At 35.9% G+C, this 18,109-nt stretch overlaps 1 protein-coding gene across 5 annotated transcripts; it reads right to left on the reverse strand.

Moving 5' to 3' along the window:
- Positions 1-5,896: 5,896 nt before the first annotated feature.
- On the reverse strand, positions 5,897-16,464 carry LOC131436132 (UDP-glycosyltransferase UGT5-like). 5 transcript variants are annotated; one of them, XM_058604637.1, is made up of 4 exons: positions 16,366-16,464; positions 7,791-8,356; positions 7,146-7,729; positions 5,897-7,088 (listed from the first exon to the last, which is right to left on the reverse strand). In XM_058604637.1, the coding sequence occupies exons 2-4, from the start codon at positions 8,038-8,040 to the stop codon at positions 6,351-6,353; spliced, it is 1,572 nt and encodes a 523-aa protein (XP_058460620.1). In that variant the 5' UTR covers positions 8,041-8,356; positions 16,366-16,464; the 3' UTR covers positions 5,897-6,350. The 5 variants fall into 5 exon arrangements, with proteins under 5 accessions (XP_058460620.1, XP_058460622.1, XP_058460625.1 ...); XM_058604639.1 differs by having other exon boundaries at positions 7,791-8,275; positions 16,366-16,431; XM_058604642.1 differs by having other exon boundaries at positions 7,791-8,045; positions 16,366-16,400.
- Positions 16,465-18,109: the final 1,645 nt, after the last annotated feature.

The raw sequence follows: 18,109 nt of genomic DNA on the forward strand, positions 1-18,109 counted from the left end.
TTCGCGCCTAGGACCAGACCTGTCAACTGGCATCTTTTTCCAGAAAAAAACATTTTTTTCTTCATGAAAAGTTATGTGAATATTTCCCGCCCTACTTTGTTTATAACATATTTAATAAGACACACTGCCTTAGCTCTATGATGTTGCGGTCGGAATCTACTTTTCACGTAGGTTTTAATGGACTGCCATTTTAAAGCTGTTTAATGCACAATCTAGTAAAAATTATTTGATTCATATACTGCCCATACTCGCATATCAGTCTCATATCGATTTTCGCCAATTTTGAGTTAGCTTGAGGAATGGAATCTTTCCTCAATATACTCTCAGAAATTGCAATGAAAGTTGAGGGTTTGTTCAGTAAAATATAAAAAAATATCAACTCATTTCTGTGTTCCATATGCTAAAGTACCCGCATATCAGTCCCATTCAGTGCAAAATTTCAATAATTTCATTTGTTGCAATATTGGAACAGCAAAGGTGTATTACCGATATTTCATGTAATAATACCAAGATTTAGCATTAGGGAGCAAAGCAAAGTCTTGGCATTACATTCCTTTCGTGGAATTTGGCCTTTCTGTTTCAACAGACTTCGCAGCCAATTCTTAGCGTACAGAATCATTGCATTGCAATCGGGTACGGGTCGGGTTCGGGTATAAGAATTTCTATACCCGACCATCTCTAGTAGGCAGGTCAATACTTGAATATTGTAGCATTATTTGGTCCCCATTTTCAGTCACTCACAAGGAACGTATAGAATCATGTCAAAAACAATTCCTATTATTTTCACTCCGTACGTTAGGCTGGGCAAGATTTCCTTTAACATCATACAAAGCTCGTTGCATGCTCATTGACATCTACACATGTTAGAGGAGCATCGAGAACAATTAATGGTATCATTTATACATAACATTGTTACACATCGTAATGACTCATCTGGACTTCTGTCTAAACTTAATTTTCATATACCTTCTCGGTTGATACGGAACCAAGCTATATTATATATTCGGAGGATTTATATAGATATAAACCATTATCGTACCAACTATGCAAAATTTGGCCCATTATGATGAAGTCAACTTATAATAAGTAATGTAATGGTCTCTTATAAATAAATAAATAAATAAATAAATTGAAAAGTGAAGAAATGAAATGATTTTTAGACAGATTTACCGCTATAAAGACTTCCCAGAAAGTATGGACGCAACCAAAAACCGCTGCCATTTTGCAATGGTTCAGAATCTGTCAATTTTTTTGGCTGCGTCCTGTTGTTTACACTCTTCTCTAACCACTTGTGCAGTTGTTTATTCGTTTTCATTAGTTTGTTTCGAAATGCGTGGACTTTCAGCAGAACAACGTCGAAAAATTGTGTACAAATGCAAAAATGGAAAGAGTAAGTGAAAAAGCCGTGCGAAATGCAATCAGGAAGTTCGGTGAGGATAACACCTTTGAGAATAAACCGTAAACGGGTCGAAAAAAAGGTCCTGCTAACCCTCAGTTGGATAAACGTATACTGAAGGCGTTCGAGCAAAAGAAGGAGGTTTCAGTTCGGAATACCTGACTAAAAAAGTGAGCACTTCGAAGTCAAATGTTCTTCGTGCTAAAGAACGTTTGAATCTTCGAACCTATGAGAAGCAGAAACAACCGAAAAGTAGTCCGAAACCAGAAGCATCGATCAGGCCGAGGGTTCGAAAGCTGTACAATACGATTCTTGTTGGAAATTTGAACTGCATAATCATGGACGACGAAATCTACGTGAAACTCGATTACAAATCCTTGCCGGGACCACAATATTATACGGTGCGAGAAGGGCAAGTGTTAAACCAGTCCGAGACATCGATTGAAGTCGAAAAATTTGGTAAGAAAGCTATGGTCTGACAAGCAATTTGTGGCTGCAGTAAGATTTCGAAACCCTTCATCACCACTGCTTCAATGAACAGCGAAATATACATCAAGGAATGTTTACAAAAACGGTGTTTACCCATGATTCGAAGCCACATGGATTCTGTTGTCTTCTGGCAAGATCTTGCTTCTTGCCACTACTCGAAATCAACGGTATACTACCAAAAATGTCACTTTCGTCCCAAAAGACATGAATCCACCAAATTGCCCACAACTTCGACCAGTTGAGGAATTTTGAGCATTGAGGAATTAAGATTTTAATTGTGTATACGTTTTTAAGAGTGCCCAAGCGATTTTCAACGACATCTTCTTCGACACGATAGTTGTACACAGATAAAAATATTTACATCTTTTCTCGTGCACATATTTGGAGTAGGAAATTTGATTATAAAGTTTCTTCTCAGGTCTTAATATTTCAATATACAGAAAAACTAAGCGTAAATTAAAATATGTTATATTTTTCATTGAAAAATTAAGACATTCGAATTCACTTTTACATCGATGATGGTTTTCTATTTAATAGTATCATTGATTTACATGTTTTGTTAATTACATTCCTTTTCTCATATAGAAAGGTTATTCAATCACTGTGGAAACCGATTTTTTAATCGAGGCCCGGAAGGCTGAGTGTTACATACTATTTGATTCAGCTCGTCGAGTACCTAAATTGTCTGTGTGTATGTGTGTATGTAACGTTGTTTTGCACTAACTTTTCTCAGAGATGGCTAAACCGATTTTCACAAACTTAGATTCAAATGAAAGGTGTTGAGGTTCCATACAAAATTCCTGAATATTTTTTGGATCCGACTTCTGGTTTCGGAAGTATTTAGTAAAATTGGATAAAAGCTGTGAAAATAAGTGCTCCAACTTTTCTCGGAGATGACTGAACCTATTTTCAAAAAGGTAGATTCAAATTAACCCTTATGCACTCGAATGGGTACCCGGGTACCTTTTCGAATTTCAAAATAAGAAATTTCTGAGTTAGGTTTAAACTAAGATTCTGCAATTCGGTCAATTCCAAGAACTAGTTGGACCATAACTTCTCATGCTTTGACTTTTCATTTTACAGTAAGGGGGGTCGAATGGGGGGGCTCAAATTTTTTTTATTACGTAAACACCCGAATGGGTACCCGGGTACCCACAAATAAAAATGCTTGTAACTAAGGCAAATTCCATCCGATTTGAATTTTTTCAGTACGGGTAAATTCAGAAATTTATCCACTTTTCGATGGCCGTGTATATTGCTGTAGTAGGTTCTTCTGGTTCCCGTTAATCCGGATTTCCGTAGAATGTTCCGACACTTGTGTTTTCCACCATAAATGTCACTTACTAATTTGAAACTTTTCCAAACCAGCTATTTGAGAAAGGCCGTACCAAAATGAAACATATGTAGAATACACAACGCTGCCAACTGTTGCAGGACATCTCACTTATACATATTTACATCGCCTGAGGCCGAGGGGCACGCAGACCGAATTGATTACATGTTCAATTTCAAAATTTATTGTTTTTGTTACATTTTCATTACACTCCTTATATTTTTATTACCTGAAATTTACTACTGCTTTCACTAATTTTGATTGCATTAAATTACATTGCATACATAACACAAAATTTGGTATTGCGTGCTCCTCGCAATAGGCCTGAAGTACATAATAATTTTCAAACTGAAGATAAGAAAGTGAAGTATATAAGGGAACATACATAAAGTACGTCACGCGTTTAGGGGGGAGAGGTTTCAAAAATACGTGACAATACATGGTGAAAAGATTGAGAAATGCTCGACAAAGGGGGAAAGGAGTGGTAGAAAAATTCAAAATTTTATGTTACGTACATAACGGATGCCCCCTGAAATATATAAACATAACAACTCAGCATAGCACTTGATTTCATATAGCAATTCTTAGATAAGATTACAAAAATACGTGAAATCCGTGTATAAATGCCTCGATGTCGGAACTCATTTAGGATATCCGGGTTCCTGGGAACCAGGAGCACCATGTCCATCTTTATGGGTACCAATCCCAAAGAGCTTAAGTTCCTGAATCCAACAGTGCTAAAATTACTTCAATCGGTTGAAAAATGCTCAACTTACAGCGATTTAAAAAAATGGGTACCCGGGTACCCATTCGGGTGGTTAAAGGTGTTTTTTTTTTCGAGTGCACAACGGTTAAAGGTCTTGCAGTCCTATACAAAATTCCTGAAGTTTGTTTTGATTTGACATCCGGTTATGGGGTAAAACGTGCAAAAAATGAAAATATGTGTGCTAATTTTTCTCAGAGATGGCTTGACCGATTTTTACACACTTAAATTCAAATGAATGGTCTTATGGTCTCCTAGATAACTTCCAAATGTTATCTGGATCCGACTTCCGGTTCTGGCATTATAAAGAGATTAGTGTAAAAAATCCAATTTCAAAATACTTTCTCGCTTTTCTCAGAGTTGGTGTGACCGATTTTCACAAATTTAGATTTAAATGAATGGTCTTATGGTTTCATACAAAACTTCTAAATTTCATCTGTATCCTACTTTCGGTTCCGGAATTAGAGGCAAAGTGTGTTAAAAATTCTACACCATCACTTAAAGGGGCGAAACAATTCACGTAAAATATTTTCTACTGGCCTCAGAACTACTTCATCCGATAGTTGTTATCAGTAGACGGCCAAACCAACCGATTCCTGTTATCCTGGTTCTCGGTTTCCGATTCCGGATGCACCGAAAATAGTGATCACATTTTCTCAAATGTACCTCACTTACTTTTCTTAGCGATGGTTTGACCGATTTTGATCAAACTTAAATTCAAATGAGAGTTTAAAAATTTTACAGGGGCGAAACAAAAAACGTAAAAAACATTTAAACCGGCCTCAACATTACTTTAATAGGTCATTATCAGTAGATGACCAAACAAACCGATTCCGGTTTTTCTTTCAAGAATCGAAGCAAATTATTTTGAAGACTACCACAGTATTACATATGATTGTATGATTGATATGAAAAAGGCATCAATATACCACTAGGTTGATTAAAACAGTATTAAAGAATTGAGTTTTTGCCATTCTCTATGCAATCACTGTGAAAACCGACTGTTCAACCGATGCCGGAAGGGCCGAATGTCATATACTATCCGATCCAGCTAGACAAACTGAGCAAATGGCTGTGTGTGTATGTGTGTATGTATGCTGAACCGTTTTTCACAAACTTAGATTCAAATGATATTTCAATATATGGTCAGTCTTATGGTCCCATAGCCTGCTGTTGAATTTAATCCCGATCCGACTTTCGATTTCGGAGATACAGGGTAATATATTAAAATTAGAGAAAATGTGTGCAATCAATTTTCTCGGAAACGGCTTAATTTTCGCAAACTAAGATTCAAATGAAAGATCTTATAGTTTCCTATTCGTATGTTTTTTCTGGAACATTTTATCCGGATCCGACATCCGGTTCCGTAACTAAAGTGTGATAACATAAGTAGAAAACTACCAATTTCATGAGCATTTTTCCACAAACGATGGTCAAAAACATGAAATATAGAAGTTTTGTATCGGTTGCATCAGTTTTAAGAGTGTAATTTTGATTTTCTTCAACATACTTACAACGATTTGAAGTCTTTTAATTACATTTTTTCTATTTCGCCTTCGGCTCATCAGTTCATTAGCAGATTATGTTGGACTGTTAATGGTTCAATTTGATCCGCTTAGAAGACGTAAAGTATTAGCTATTTCCGGTTTGTGCTAAAGTGCAATCGAATGATTTAATTTTTTACGTTTCTCCTTCGGCTACTCAAAGCATTAACAGATTATGTAGCACTGCTAATACCACCTCGCGGACTCACATAATCCGCTAAGCGCTTGTCTTTTAATCAAACAGGCTAGTAATCGAGTCGTCATGAGTATACAAAAAATTAACGAAAAAAATACATTGAAATGCACAAGAGACAATCGATTATTCAAAGACGAACTTCATGTACACCGTTTTCAGTCATAAACAAATAATATATTCTTGAACATTGTTTTTTATTACTCTAATTAGATACTTCACAGAATTTCAAATTGTTTAACATAAACTATTTCTTTTTCCTAATATTTACAAATGTTCGATGCCATCCTATAATTGACGGTGCTATTATTGGAACAAAACATTATATACTAACATATATTGCACAGATACGCGGATCACTTAACATCGTACAAGTAATAGTTTAGACCAGCTATGCTCACTATAGTATAAGAACGCTATATTTTCATTGATGCTGCAAGTTTTCGTTTTCACTATATATACCTGTCAATTTTGGTTGTATTAATGAGTGGAGCTATAATCATATGATTTAATAGTGATATTTCTATCTTATAAAAAATTACCTAAATTTTGACCTAATTTGGCAACAATCTTATCTCCTAATCTCTGATACCAGTATGAAAACGTCACCTGCATCGTAAAAATATGCTAGTTTAATCAGATTTCTTGTTGTTACTATTTTTGGTATTCGGCGATCGGCCAAATAATAGCGGAACGTTTCTCAACATGTAAATAAAACTTCCCAAAAATAGAACAACTAGCAATACGAATGAACCGTAAACATCGAACAGGTTATACTCAAAATACGACAAATCAACGGCAGATGATCGCAGTTGGGGAGCGCCACGATGTCTGATGACATATTCCACCCAATACACAACCGTCTGCGAAGGGCTCATTGGTTTGTCGCGATATCTCTCGGAAATTGACCTTGCATTTTCAGTGTACGAAGCATCGTCCAAAATAGCTCGGATACTTTGATAAATCGATTCCGCATTCAGGGTTTCATACTCAAGATGTGCTCCATATCCAGCCTTTTCGGCTCGGGCCATGTTCATCCGTTGATCTCCGTAAATCGGAATTCCGAGCATGGGTTTACCGTGGTACAAAGCTTCCGTCGAACCGAGCAGCCCTCCATGAGTGATGAACAGTTTAACGTTCGGGTGTGCCAGTATATCATTTTGGGCTAGCCACTGTTTCACCAGAACATTTTTCGGTTTATTGGGTAAACTGGTATTTTCATACTTCCACAGAATATTTTCCTTCAATTTGGAAAATGCTTCTATAAAGGCATTTCGCTTGTCTTCCGGAAAATTGCATCCCTTCAGCATAGATCCCATGCTGAAATAAATGACACCGTGTTTGGAGTTGTTGATGAATGTTTGAATGTCCTGAGGAGGAAATATTTCGTTATTTGGGAACTACGAGAAAACGTGGAAGATTATTACCTCTGGTAGTTTCTTAGGTTCGCTGATTTGTATTCCGCCCACCTCAATCATGTTCGGTGCATATGGATGAGGAAAACTCAAACTAAAATGTTGATTCAGAAACACTAAGCTAGTGTTTTTCATAACTTGACGAAGAGGCATCGTGGCGTTCGGAAAATACTTTTTATACATAATTTCTTGACCAGGAAGAAAGAAGTTTCTGTAGTAGAAACTATCTACATTCCAGACGAATGCATTGATGAATCTTTCTCCAAAAGTCATCCGATCAGTGTAACTCAAAAACGTATGCGGAATTTGTGAATAAGGATATGGTGTACCGACGAGTTCGTTTGCCCACATGGATGCTCCAAAAGGTGAGAATGTAATCAGTGGTGCATTGAAATGCTGAGCAAATCCATACAACGCTTCACTCGCAAAGCTCTCCACGATAACAGCATCGAACGATTCGTTAGATTTTAACAACTCTTTCACATTTGGATGGGTTAAAATTATTTCTGATAGACCCGGTCCGATTGTCGTGTACAACAGATAAAGCACATTTAAATTATGGTCATTTCGGTACTGGAACAGATCGGGCTCAGCCCCTAGATCATGGATTCAATATTAGTAAGTGACAAACAAATTCAAATTATGTCCCATAATCACCTGCTTTATCAAATTTTAGTTCCTCCAATACAATCGTACGATAACTGCTTGGCGCCTGCTTCCAATGGTGAGCACCGACGACGGTTACCTCGTGTCCTGCACGGCTCAGTGCTTTCATTATACCTTCTCCAATCGCGTAATGAGACCATCCTGCCGAGGGAAGAATCCCGAGAATTTTGGCTGCTTCGCTTGCAGAAAAAAGCACCACAATCACACTCAGTAGCACAGCGGAACCTTGCAGTCCGTACATTATCACTGCCAAAATTGAACTGAATTATTCAATCAGTCGCGAATCACTGGCAGATGCTGCTATCTTCTAACTACAATAAACACAGTGAATGACGAGATACTTTCAAGCACGTGTTGTCAGTACACAAGTTATCACGTTTAAGGACAGTGCGCAACAGTATTTCCATGAGAACGTTACGTTTGCAGTTGTTATCATTCACTTTCTTTCTTCGTAGAATTTCAAAGCCGGTTGTTTACTGATTGTTTGTATGATGTATGTATAAAAGGTAAACATTATCTTTTGCTTTTCATTGCCTTCGTACGGTTATACGAGAAACCTTATCAGATGGGACATAGAGATATTAAGTCCTTTCATGAATTGGCTTTTAAATCGAGGTGTGAAGGTCCAAGTGTCACATACCATGACTCTCATCGACTGTTAGATGTGACATAAATTTTTACCTTCAAAGCGTTTTTTTCGATATTAATCGCAAAAAAAAACGTTGTTAATGAAAATTTCATTTCAATCGTAGTTCCACAAGTATTACCGAAATGCTTAGATGTACAAATAAAGCTTGATGAAATGAAGTAACAATGTTGACTTCTCAAAATGAAGCTCATTCCTTACACAATAATAGCCCAAGTAGCAAATGTAACTTATCGAAATATCAAGATGTTCTAAAATTGTTTTAGAATTATTATTTATGTTATCAATGTTCAGAAAGATTTTTAAACATATTAAAATTGATTGTGCAATTTATTCTTGTAAAGTTTCACAATACTACCGAAAAAATCACTGTAGAACTACTTCCAGTACGTCTAAATCAACTATGCAGCAGATCACCAACTTGTCCATATTGCACTAACAGTTCTTGAAGTTCTGTAAAAAATTCCACATCGTCATGTAAAATGTAAGTAACTACACCAATTGGGCAACTTATAAACAAATTTCCAAATTGTATTGGACACAAAATATGTCGAAATGATTATTGATATCTTGTGGAAGACAAAATAACAAAATGAATTATAACATTAATGTGAAAAAAAGTTTCTTTTGAGTCTACATAGTTTTGGCTGCCTCATAAAATTGTAGGTCAGTGTGAGTAGTTTTCTTCATTCTTAGAAAAACAATGATATGAAATCCAAAAATTTCAAGATCGTTATGCAATATTTGTCTATTTGAAATAAAAACAAAACTAACAAAGATGAGAATATTATCAAAACAGTTTCAGAAACACAACATTACATACGCAATGAAAACAAAACTCAATCAGAACAATTGTGTTTGGTTTTCATCTTGCTGAAAAAATGAGCAGATCTGACATCACTTATGAACGAAAAGTTAAGTTCATTAAAGTTACTCTCATGATACTGTTTGTGCAACTTGTTTGTACAACTCCAACACATGGGCTTGCCAAAATAATACCTATAGTGGGTATCACAAATGTCGGGCCCGTTAAGAATCTTTATACTGTATTGCTACTTAATTCAACTAGTTTGTTTAAAATAAAAACAAAAAGTATAATATTTCTCTCAGATATATTCACATGTTAATATATACCGTTATTTAAATAATATAAATCATTACGTTGCCTGAACCATTTTCTATTCCACTCACTGTTACCATCGATGCCATATTAGAAAAAATTGAAGAAAAATTCATTTCGAGATTTTTCAGGCTCAATAAAACATTAGTTCGATAAAAACCGTCTGGAAATTTTAAGTATGCTTGAATATACGTATTTTAAACACCATACCGATGATGCTCATTAAAAATAATAGATTGTTATTTTCACAGAAGTTGGTGTACAATCATTAAAACACGTTAATTCAAAGGCGCTTGAATATTTCATGCGTACGAATACATGTTTCACCATAAAAAAGCAGTTCGTTGTCGATTTTTCATTTACAAAAACACAAAAGATCAATTCTACAATATGTAGCATTATCATTTTTCATGTGCAGGTTATTTTACAAGATCCATGTTTGTGTTAAAAACAGTGGTATTGAAAATCAAATATGAAACTTATTTATTAGAACTTAGGTTTGTTATGTTTTTGTAAACGTCATTCCATTTCTTGTTTACAGTAGGTAGTAGTTTTCACGAGTTTCACGATTGTTTTTTCGCTGATTCTATGACTGCCTCTGTGATGCGATCGACGCATGAGTTTTGTATCAGTTGCACAATAATTGTGAATAAATGTTCGTAATAACGGAAGAACTTAAAGATATGTTGCACAACACAGAAAATTGCGCTTTTTCCATAACAAAACAGTTACAAGAATAGTAAGGTAAACTTACTTGATAAATTTCACAATCAGTAGAAAAATACAGGACAACAACTTAACATGCTACTTGGGAGGAAAATAGGAAACTTTCCTTCGCTTAGCTATTGGGTGAATTGATGTCCTTCTCGAAGTCCAGTTGTTTCTATGCCACTATAGCATTTCCCTCTTGTAGTGACAGCTTGCCAAATCAGACCAAACAGGATTGTCAACTGCGAGTTTAAATGTATGGAAGAGTACACTTTTTCAGGCACTCCTGCTTCATTTAAGAATCTACTACCCTAGTACCAATCCGAAACTAGTTCTGATATGACTGAACCCGACCTATTATGCCACAACAGCCCGAATATGTTTTTTATGTTACACTGGTTAAAAAAGGATGACAACAATGTTTCGATTTACATAATTAGTTACCAAATGGCTATTTCTTTTTCCAATTACTATCTCTTTTTGTCATATTGAACTAATTTTCAGTTATAAATTATCATTACTTAATTCAAACATATATTGTATTATTGCTTTGCTTTTAACTACTAGTTAAAAAAAAGTTTATTTGACGTTGTGAAACCATTATGAGCACGTAAGCGTCGGTGCAAATCGTTATCGTGAATTGATATACCGGTGACATAGATATAGTTGAATTCTAATATACAGTTTAAGCATTAATTCAGATAACTATTGATTGATTACGGCAACGTAAAGATAACAATTGCAATATAATCAAAGTTTTGTTATAGGCTAGTGAAGAATAAGTGCTTTGAATATTGCAGGAAATTTTTGGCGTCGCAGGAAGAGTATGGAACATAAATATAACAAGAATATTACATTTTTTAAACATTGACAATTATCGCAGAAAATCGAATCGATGATTCAACTTGATGATTCTCATACTAGGTTGCAATATTTCAAAACCCTTGTGTGGAGCATTCACAGACATTTTCATAGACACAACTTATACAAAGGTTATATGCACATAGTTAGAATAAGCGGCAATAGTAGAATGATTCTATCGCAATTATCAACTGCTTGCATAGAATCGGATAGCGAAACGAGAAAAAGCGACCGTTTGTTGCTTCAGAGAAGATCCCCACAGCAGCGTGCAAACCTTTGATTCTCAGAAATGTCATCGAGAGAAATTCGCTCTCGCACTGGTGTCGATTCTATGTTAAATGAGCCATGCCGGGTTTTTGTTGTTGCGATGAAATACGTCTCTCTATGATGGCACTGATTCAATCGTGTGAAGAGTTGCCAGTGAGCGTTCTTTGATACGATAAATGCCATCTTTGCTGGTAATAAGGGCCGGCAGTATGAAAATGAAACATAAAACAGAGCTCAGTTATGCCCTACCGGTCTCTGAAACCCCGGATGCTGGAGTGTAATGCAATCAAAATCTTATTTAAGCCGTTCCATATCTCATTCATTAAATTCATTAATGAAGCTAAAATACCTTCAAGTTCACCAACCATGGCACTATGGTCCGAAACGGGAAATTAGCGTGACAAAAATGTTTTCACTATTAAATATTAGTTTTTGTCGTGAATACGACTTACTTTACTATGGGGCGCCTTTTCAAAATTAGCCATATGGAAGAATGGGCAGAACTTAATCGTGAATATCTCGACTTGTATTAATGGTAGCAACATAATTCTTTCACCATTTCATCAAAAATATGATCAGGAATTCAGGATAATATTTTGAACAGTGTGCGATAACCACAAACAACTCAAAAATTAAGTTTTCTTAAAATTTGAAAACAACGCGGAAAACACCTTACTTCCGCTTGGGTTTTTCGCGCAAGGACGACGATTTTGAGGTAGTCAGGCACATATCTTCAACTGAATGCGTATAAAAGGGGAACCGTGGTCAAAAATCGATCATTTCTTTTCGTGCGTTCGATGGAAGCAGACGTCGTGGGAGTGGAATCATCAACCAGCAGCGACGGACCAAATTGAGTTCCTCAATTTGGTCCTTGTGAATGCTAGAAAAAGCTACAAACGAAATCACATAAAAGGAAATCTCTTAACAAAAATTCAATCAGTTTGGATTCAATCGCCACTGCGAGCAGAGGTGTTTTGTGTCGTCTGCACGCTTTCGACAAGAGCGATTACGTCACAGCTGCCAGTCATTAGCATTGGGAAAAAAACAACGGTGGAGAGCATTGCACAATATCAGCCGTTCTAATGGCTCTAAAAGTTTTCTAAAGAACTATTAGGATTTGTTGTTCGCAAATCGTAGGGAAATATCCTCAGTTTACTGCAAATCAAGAACAATTTGCTTAGATTTGTGCACTTTTCGCTGTGTGAAATTCATAGTAATCGAGATCAAGTGAAGCCTTTTTTTGCGAAAAATGTTCCAGAGTTTAATGTCGTAGAGAATTACGCAATTTGACTCTTCTGAATGCTGGAAACGAATCCCTACAGCATATTGATAGTTTCTTTCAATAAAATATGCAAATCCGAAATGAAATAATCGACATTAAAATTCTGTATGCGGCTATTTTTATAGCCGTTAGGACCGCCCATTAGTGAAAAAGCTACAAACGAAATCAGGTAGAAACAAGCCTCTCAACAAAACTTGAATCAGTTTGGATTGTATCGCCACTGCGAGCAGATGTGTTTTGTGTCGTCTGCACGCTTTCGACAAGAGTGATTACGTCACAGCTGCCAGTCATTAGCATTGGGAAAAAAAACATCGGTGGAGAGCATTGCACAATATCAGCCGTTCTAATGGCTCTAAAAGTTTTCTAAAGAACTATTAGGATTTGTTGTTTGCAAATCGTAGGGAAATATCCTCAGTTTACTGCAAATCAAGAATAGTTTGCTTAGATTTGTGCACTTTTCGCTGTGTGAAATTCACAGTAATCGAGATCAAGTGAAGCTTTCTTTGTTTTTGCGAAAAATGTGAAAAAAGGGGAATGCGTGCATAATTCATACAATTGATATTCGGAAGTGTTAAGGAGCATGTCAGTTGTTTTCGTATTCACGACATCCAGTTATGTCTCTGACATTACCCACCCGCCTTTTTTTGTAGTTGGTGTCTTCACAAAAGTTGTTTGTAATCAAATGGCGCTCCTTCTGATGAAGAAAGTTACTAGGGTGGTCCTCATTTAGATTGAAATCTGAAATATAACTTTCTTAATTGAACTCAAAAACGATTTTGTTGTACAATAAAGTTGTAGAAAATTTTAAATTGAGCAAATTTGTTGAAAAAAGCACCTCTATAGCTCTTCGTTTGATCGAGTTACATCAATTTTCCGAGTAAAAGTAGGGTGGCTTCTGAAAAATCACTTTTTTGTTCTAATTTTTTTGTGAAACGTTCTACGCAAAAGTTGTCTTCAAAAAAGTTGTTGAAAAAATCATCATTTTAGAGAAAATTGGAAGGGTGTTATTTTTTTTAACTTTTTTAAATTAGTTTTAAAAATACCTTCAAAAAACTCAAAAACATTGCATAACTCCTAATAAATTATAAACAATTTTTGTGAAGACACCAACTACAAAAAACTAATATTTAATAGTGAAAATATTTTTGTCCCGCTAATTTCTCGTTTCGGACCACTGTGCATGGGAGGGAAATAACATCATAGTGCTATAGAAGTGTGTGTGCATGATCTTCACTCAAGCGTCACCGATTATTATATTCGCAAAACCATGTCCCAATACGGAGAGATTCTCTCTATCGAAAATAAAAGTGGAAGAATTTTTTCCACGGTATTCTAAATGGCGTACGTTTATTACGCATACACTTGAAGAAGCCTATACCTTCTTATGTGATATTCGATCAAGATACAAGAATTCCGTGCTAATCACTTGTTACCTATGACAATCAGATGGCCACATGTCCATATTGCCAAAAAGCTGTTCACTACGGTAAGCCATGTGATCAACTGGACAAGGAGACAACTACACCAAAGGACAACGGTGCTTCCTTCACACAAATCCCAAGCAACCCCAGTACACCTGTGACAGCCGCCAACAACAATGAAGCATCCCCTTCAACGAAACCAAAAACAATACCACCGATGCGGCAATCGGCTCAATCGGCCACGTAAAGCTTGTACGCAAATAGGCCGGAATAAAAAAACTATCCATTAAATAAAAAAAACATCATTTTTTTCTTTATGTTTTAAAAACCTTCTCTCTGTTATGTACATTGTTGTTGATGACAAGTTGTAACAAATTTACTTGATATAAGTTGTTTTCATCTTGCGAAAAATCAGTTATTTTAGAATTTCCTTGCAACGAAGCACCAACTAGTTTTTGACTTATCACTAGTCACTAGCTAAAACTGCGCTTTTTGAGTCATGCAAGAAATTAAATGTAAGTAACAATAACTCAAATATCGTGTTTTAAACTGATCACAAATAAGCTGCAGTGACAAAAATTGTTCCTTGGGTAGTCAGGAAAATCTGGGATTTTTTTCCACAACTGCAAATAGCTTGCCAGGTAATAAGCTTTCGGGCAAGTTTATTGCCGATAACGAGTTTGAACATACGACGAACGTTACTTCGATTAATGACTTTCTAGAACTCTTATCCGGAAAGCTATCCATAATCTTTCGTCGTTCATTAGGATTCATCTCTCGCAATTCGTATTTTATAGAACTACTGGACACGACTTTTGGTCGCTAGATTCTATTTCAGTATTCTGTTTGATTGCTTACTGGCACGATAAGAGTGAAATACTTCTGACGGTGATGTCAACCGACATTGAATTTCTTGGCGATATCATATTCTGACAGCCCTGTGTTCGCCCTAATCTTTCCTAACAGCTTCAAAAGCAGCTTCCGATTCCACTACGACGCTTGCTGTGATCATGGCACTTGATAGTATGCCGCTCACGTAAATGTTTGATAAAACTGCACACGGTCAATTTAGCCACTTTGGTCGCGGCTTCCATCAAGTATAGCTTCTTTGAAACATGATGAATCGTAATGAAGCTTTCATCACTGATTGAGGGCAGATTTCAAAACAAGCTGCTGTCAAAACCTTTCAGATCCGGTAACTATAAATTACAATTAAACTAGAATAACATAAACAGTGTTTCCAGATGTTATGACTCAAATATTTATTGTTTTTACAAAAACGAATCAATTATTTTTTGTATTTCATTGCTACCGAGCGGAAAACAGATTGAAAGATATTGGTAAAATAACGAATATTATGTTTGTGAAGTTCCCTAGACTCCAACCTATCAAATAAATGACCAATAAATGGTCATGTCTCATTATCTGAAGCGAAAGTGCAAAAAATATTTAGCATCTCAGAAAATATCAATTGGCAAAAGTTGAGCTAAATCGGACTAAACTGCTGTCACATCGCGGTCAAAACTTGAAGATTTTCGATCTTGATAAATCACCGGAGGTACGTGAAATTTTCGAATTCAAACATTTTGTTTTTTTTTTAATTATATTCAAAATTGATCCGTTTCCCATACAGCGCTTTGGAACCCTTATAACCACTGTGAACACTTGTAAAGCACCTAATTTTAATCTTGCAGGCGACAATCATAAATTTCTTACACTTCTACCGTTCGCTCGGTAATGATATTGGAGATTTTTTATTTTTTTGTGTCGATTATAGGGGTTTTAACCTTCAGATCATTCGCCTCTTCGGTCCCTATGTGCGGGGTTGGGTATCGAACTCAGGCGGGCTGCGTGAAAAGCATCGACTTGCCCATCACGTTATATCCGTCCCTTATAGAAGATTTATTGTTTCGACAAAAAAAAAAACTAAATTATTTTGTAATCTCAGTTTTAGTTTTAGGACTATAGTTTCTGGATCATAGCATCTGAGATCTTCCTTGTTTTACAATAATCAACAGCGAAATATACTGATTTAAAACGTTAACAATGTTTTTTCATTTGACTAGCAAAGTCACAATCGAATTCAATACATGAACTCGGACTGCAAATAGGTAACTTCATGAGAATAAGTTTATTTAAAAATAATTTCAATTCCGTCAAAGTATGTCACACTTGTACCAACACGAATATCATATCCAAAGCCACATTTATCGAAAGGAATGACAGTCAATTAACTGATAACACAAGATATTCTCACATACCGTCACGTTTGTCAATTTTCAACGATATCGCAGTCTAGCCTGCAACCGACTGATCATATTGAGTTAAATCTTCCGCAGACCGTACAAAGTGTAATCAATACTACACCGGTACCTTCGACGAAAATGCTGATCCAGCTGGGTCGGTGTCATTTGTTTTCCTAAAGCTGCTCAAGTGAAAAGCCAACCAGACGGGTTTGTTTACCTATTTATTTGAAGGTAATCAAACAATGCACTGTAACGGAGAGCTAACGTGTGGTTTGTGACTATGAGAAGTGTAGCTGTCCCTTATCATCGTTCAAGATAAGATGCCGGTAGGAATGATTTGCAAAAACTAAAAATGATAACAATTTTAGTAACGTAATCCTACTTCAGACCAGAGCACTTACTATCAGCTGTTTTACACAGGAAAGATGGTCTGGTCCAACGATACTGCTCGCAAAATATTGCTGTTTTATTCAGCACTCATTGAATCCCATCTTATCTCATATCATTATTAATTTAATATTTTAACCAATCATCGAGTTTATCATGTATTTAATGTGTTTACAGAAAAATGATTCCATTGAATGTATTTACAACTTTCAACGTAAACATGAATATTTGTTCATATCTGTCTACGCTTGCATTGTTATGAGAATTCACAAATTATGGAATTCATTTCGATTTGTTAAAGATATTTTAGATAGTGGTAAATAAATCACTCGATTGTTACCACGTTTAAACCTCATTTAGAAAGAGAACCTTAACTACCCACATTATCGAAATAACGAAATGAGTAATGAATTCTTACTCGACTATTCGATTTTTCAGAGCTCGATCGGTTCAGTGCTAGAATTTTCACCTAAGTTGGGTGCTCGATCAGCCCGATTGACAGTGACAGTATAAATATCATTGAGTTTTTGCTCATTTTACGAATGTGTAAGTGTAAAAGTTAGGTGACTTACGCCATTTTATTACACTCCAGCTAGAGAAATGGATGATGCTGACTAAGGTAGGACTTTTTGGTTCGTTTCCAGCGAATTTCAACAATTTATACTGGAATTATAAAAGAACTGGTTATTTACTAGTTCTGTACATACGAAAAACTTGAAGATTTGAATTTAAATATATCAGTCATATAATTTTTTTATTTATAAATAAACTGAAAATCAGCGCGAAAAAAGGGAAAGAATAAGAAGAAAACGAATTGACAATTCAGTCCGCATCTTCTCACTCAATTCCGACAGATTGTCGAATCAACCGGTTGTAGGCGAAATTCATTCGGAATCGGTTGTGGAGGTGGAATTTATTCGGAATTCCACATGATTCCCATATGGAATTCCGAATGATAATTTTTCGCCGATTGGGAATTGATTCGGAATTCATTCGGATCTGATAATGTGGGTAGCAGCTGTAGTCCTTTACTGTATCAAGGTCACGTCTTCAACTAACGCGGTCCATGGCTGCTCGTCGCCAACCAGTACGGATACTTTGTAAATCACCCTCCACATGATCGATCCATCTTGTTCTTGTTTCAACCGGATGGGATTAAAGAACCATTTTCACTGCACTGTCGTCCGAGAAACTATTGCAGATCGTGATTGGTTTTTCATTAGATTGAGATTTTTGCGCGGCATGTTTTTACTCTGTTTCCATTTTAAAACTACCAACCATTTTTTTGTCGAATTTGAGAGTAATTTGGTGAGTTCTTGTCCTATGGAACGAAAGTAATATTTTTGGAGGAATATAAATCTACCGTTCATTC

Source organism: Malaya genurostris, chromosome 3, assembly GCF_030247185.1.
Source record: "Malaya genurostris strain Urasoe2022 chromosome 3, Malgen_1.1, whole genome shotgun sequence".
NCBI classification, from domain to species: domain Eukaryota; kingdom Metazoa; phylum Arthropoda; class Insecta; order Diptera; family Culicidae; genus Malaya; species Malaya genurostris.

Bases quoted from the DNA above. Each gene is read 5' to 3' on its own strand.
- LOC131436132 (XM_058604637.1), bottom strand. From the start codon at position 8,040: ATGTACGGACTGCAAGGTTCCGCTGTGCTACTGAGTGTGATTGTGGTG. The intron at 7,730-7,790 runs GTGATTATGGGA...TCCATGATCTAG, and splicing joins ACTAAAATTTGATAAAGCAG to GGGCTGAGCCCGATCTGTTC. The intron at 7,089-7,145 runs GTAATAATCTTC...TTTCCTCCTCAG, and splicing joins AACCTAAGAAACTACCAGAG to GACATTCAAACATTCATCAA.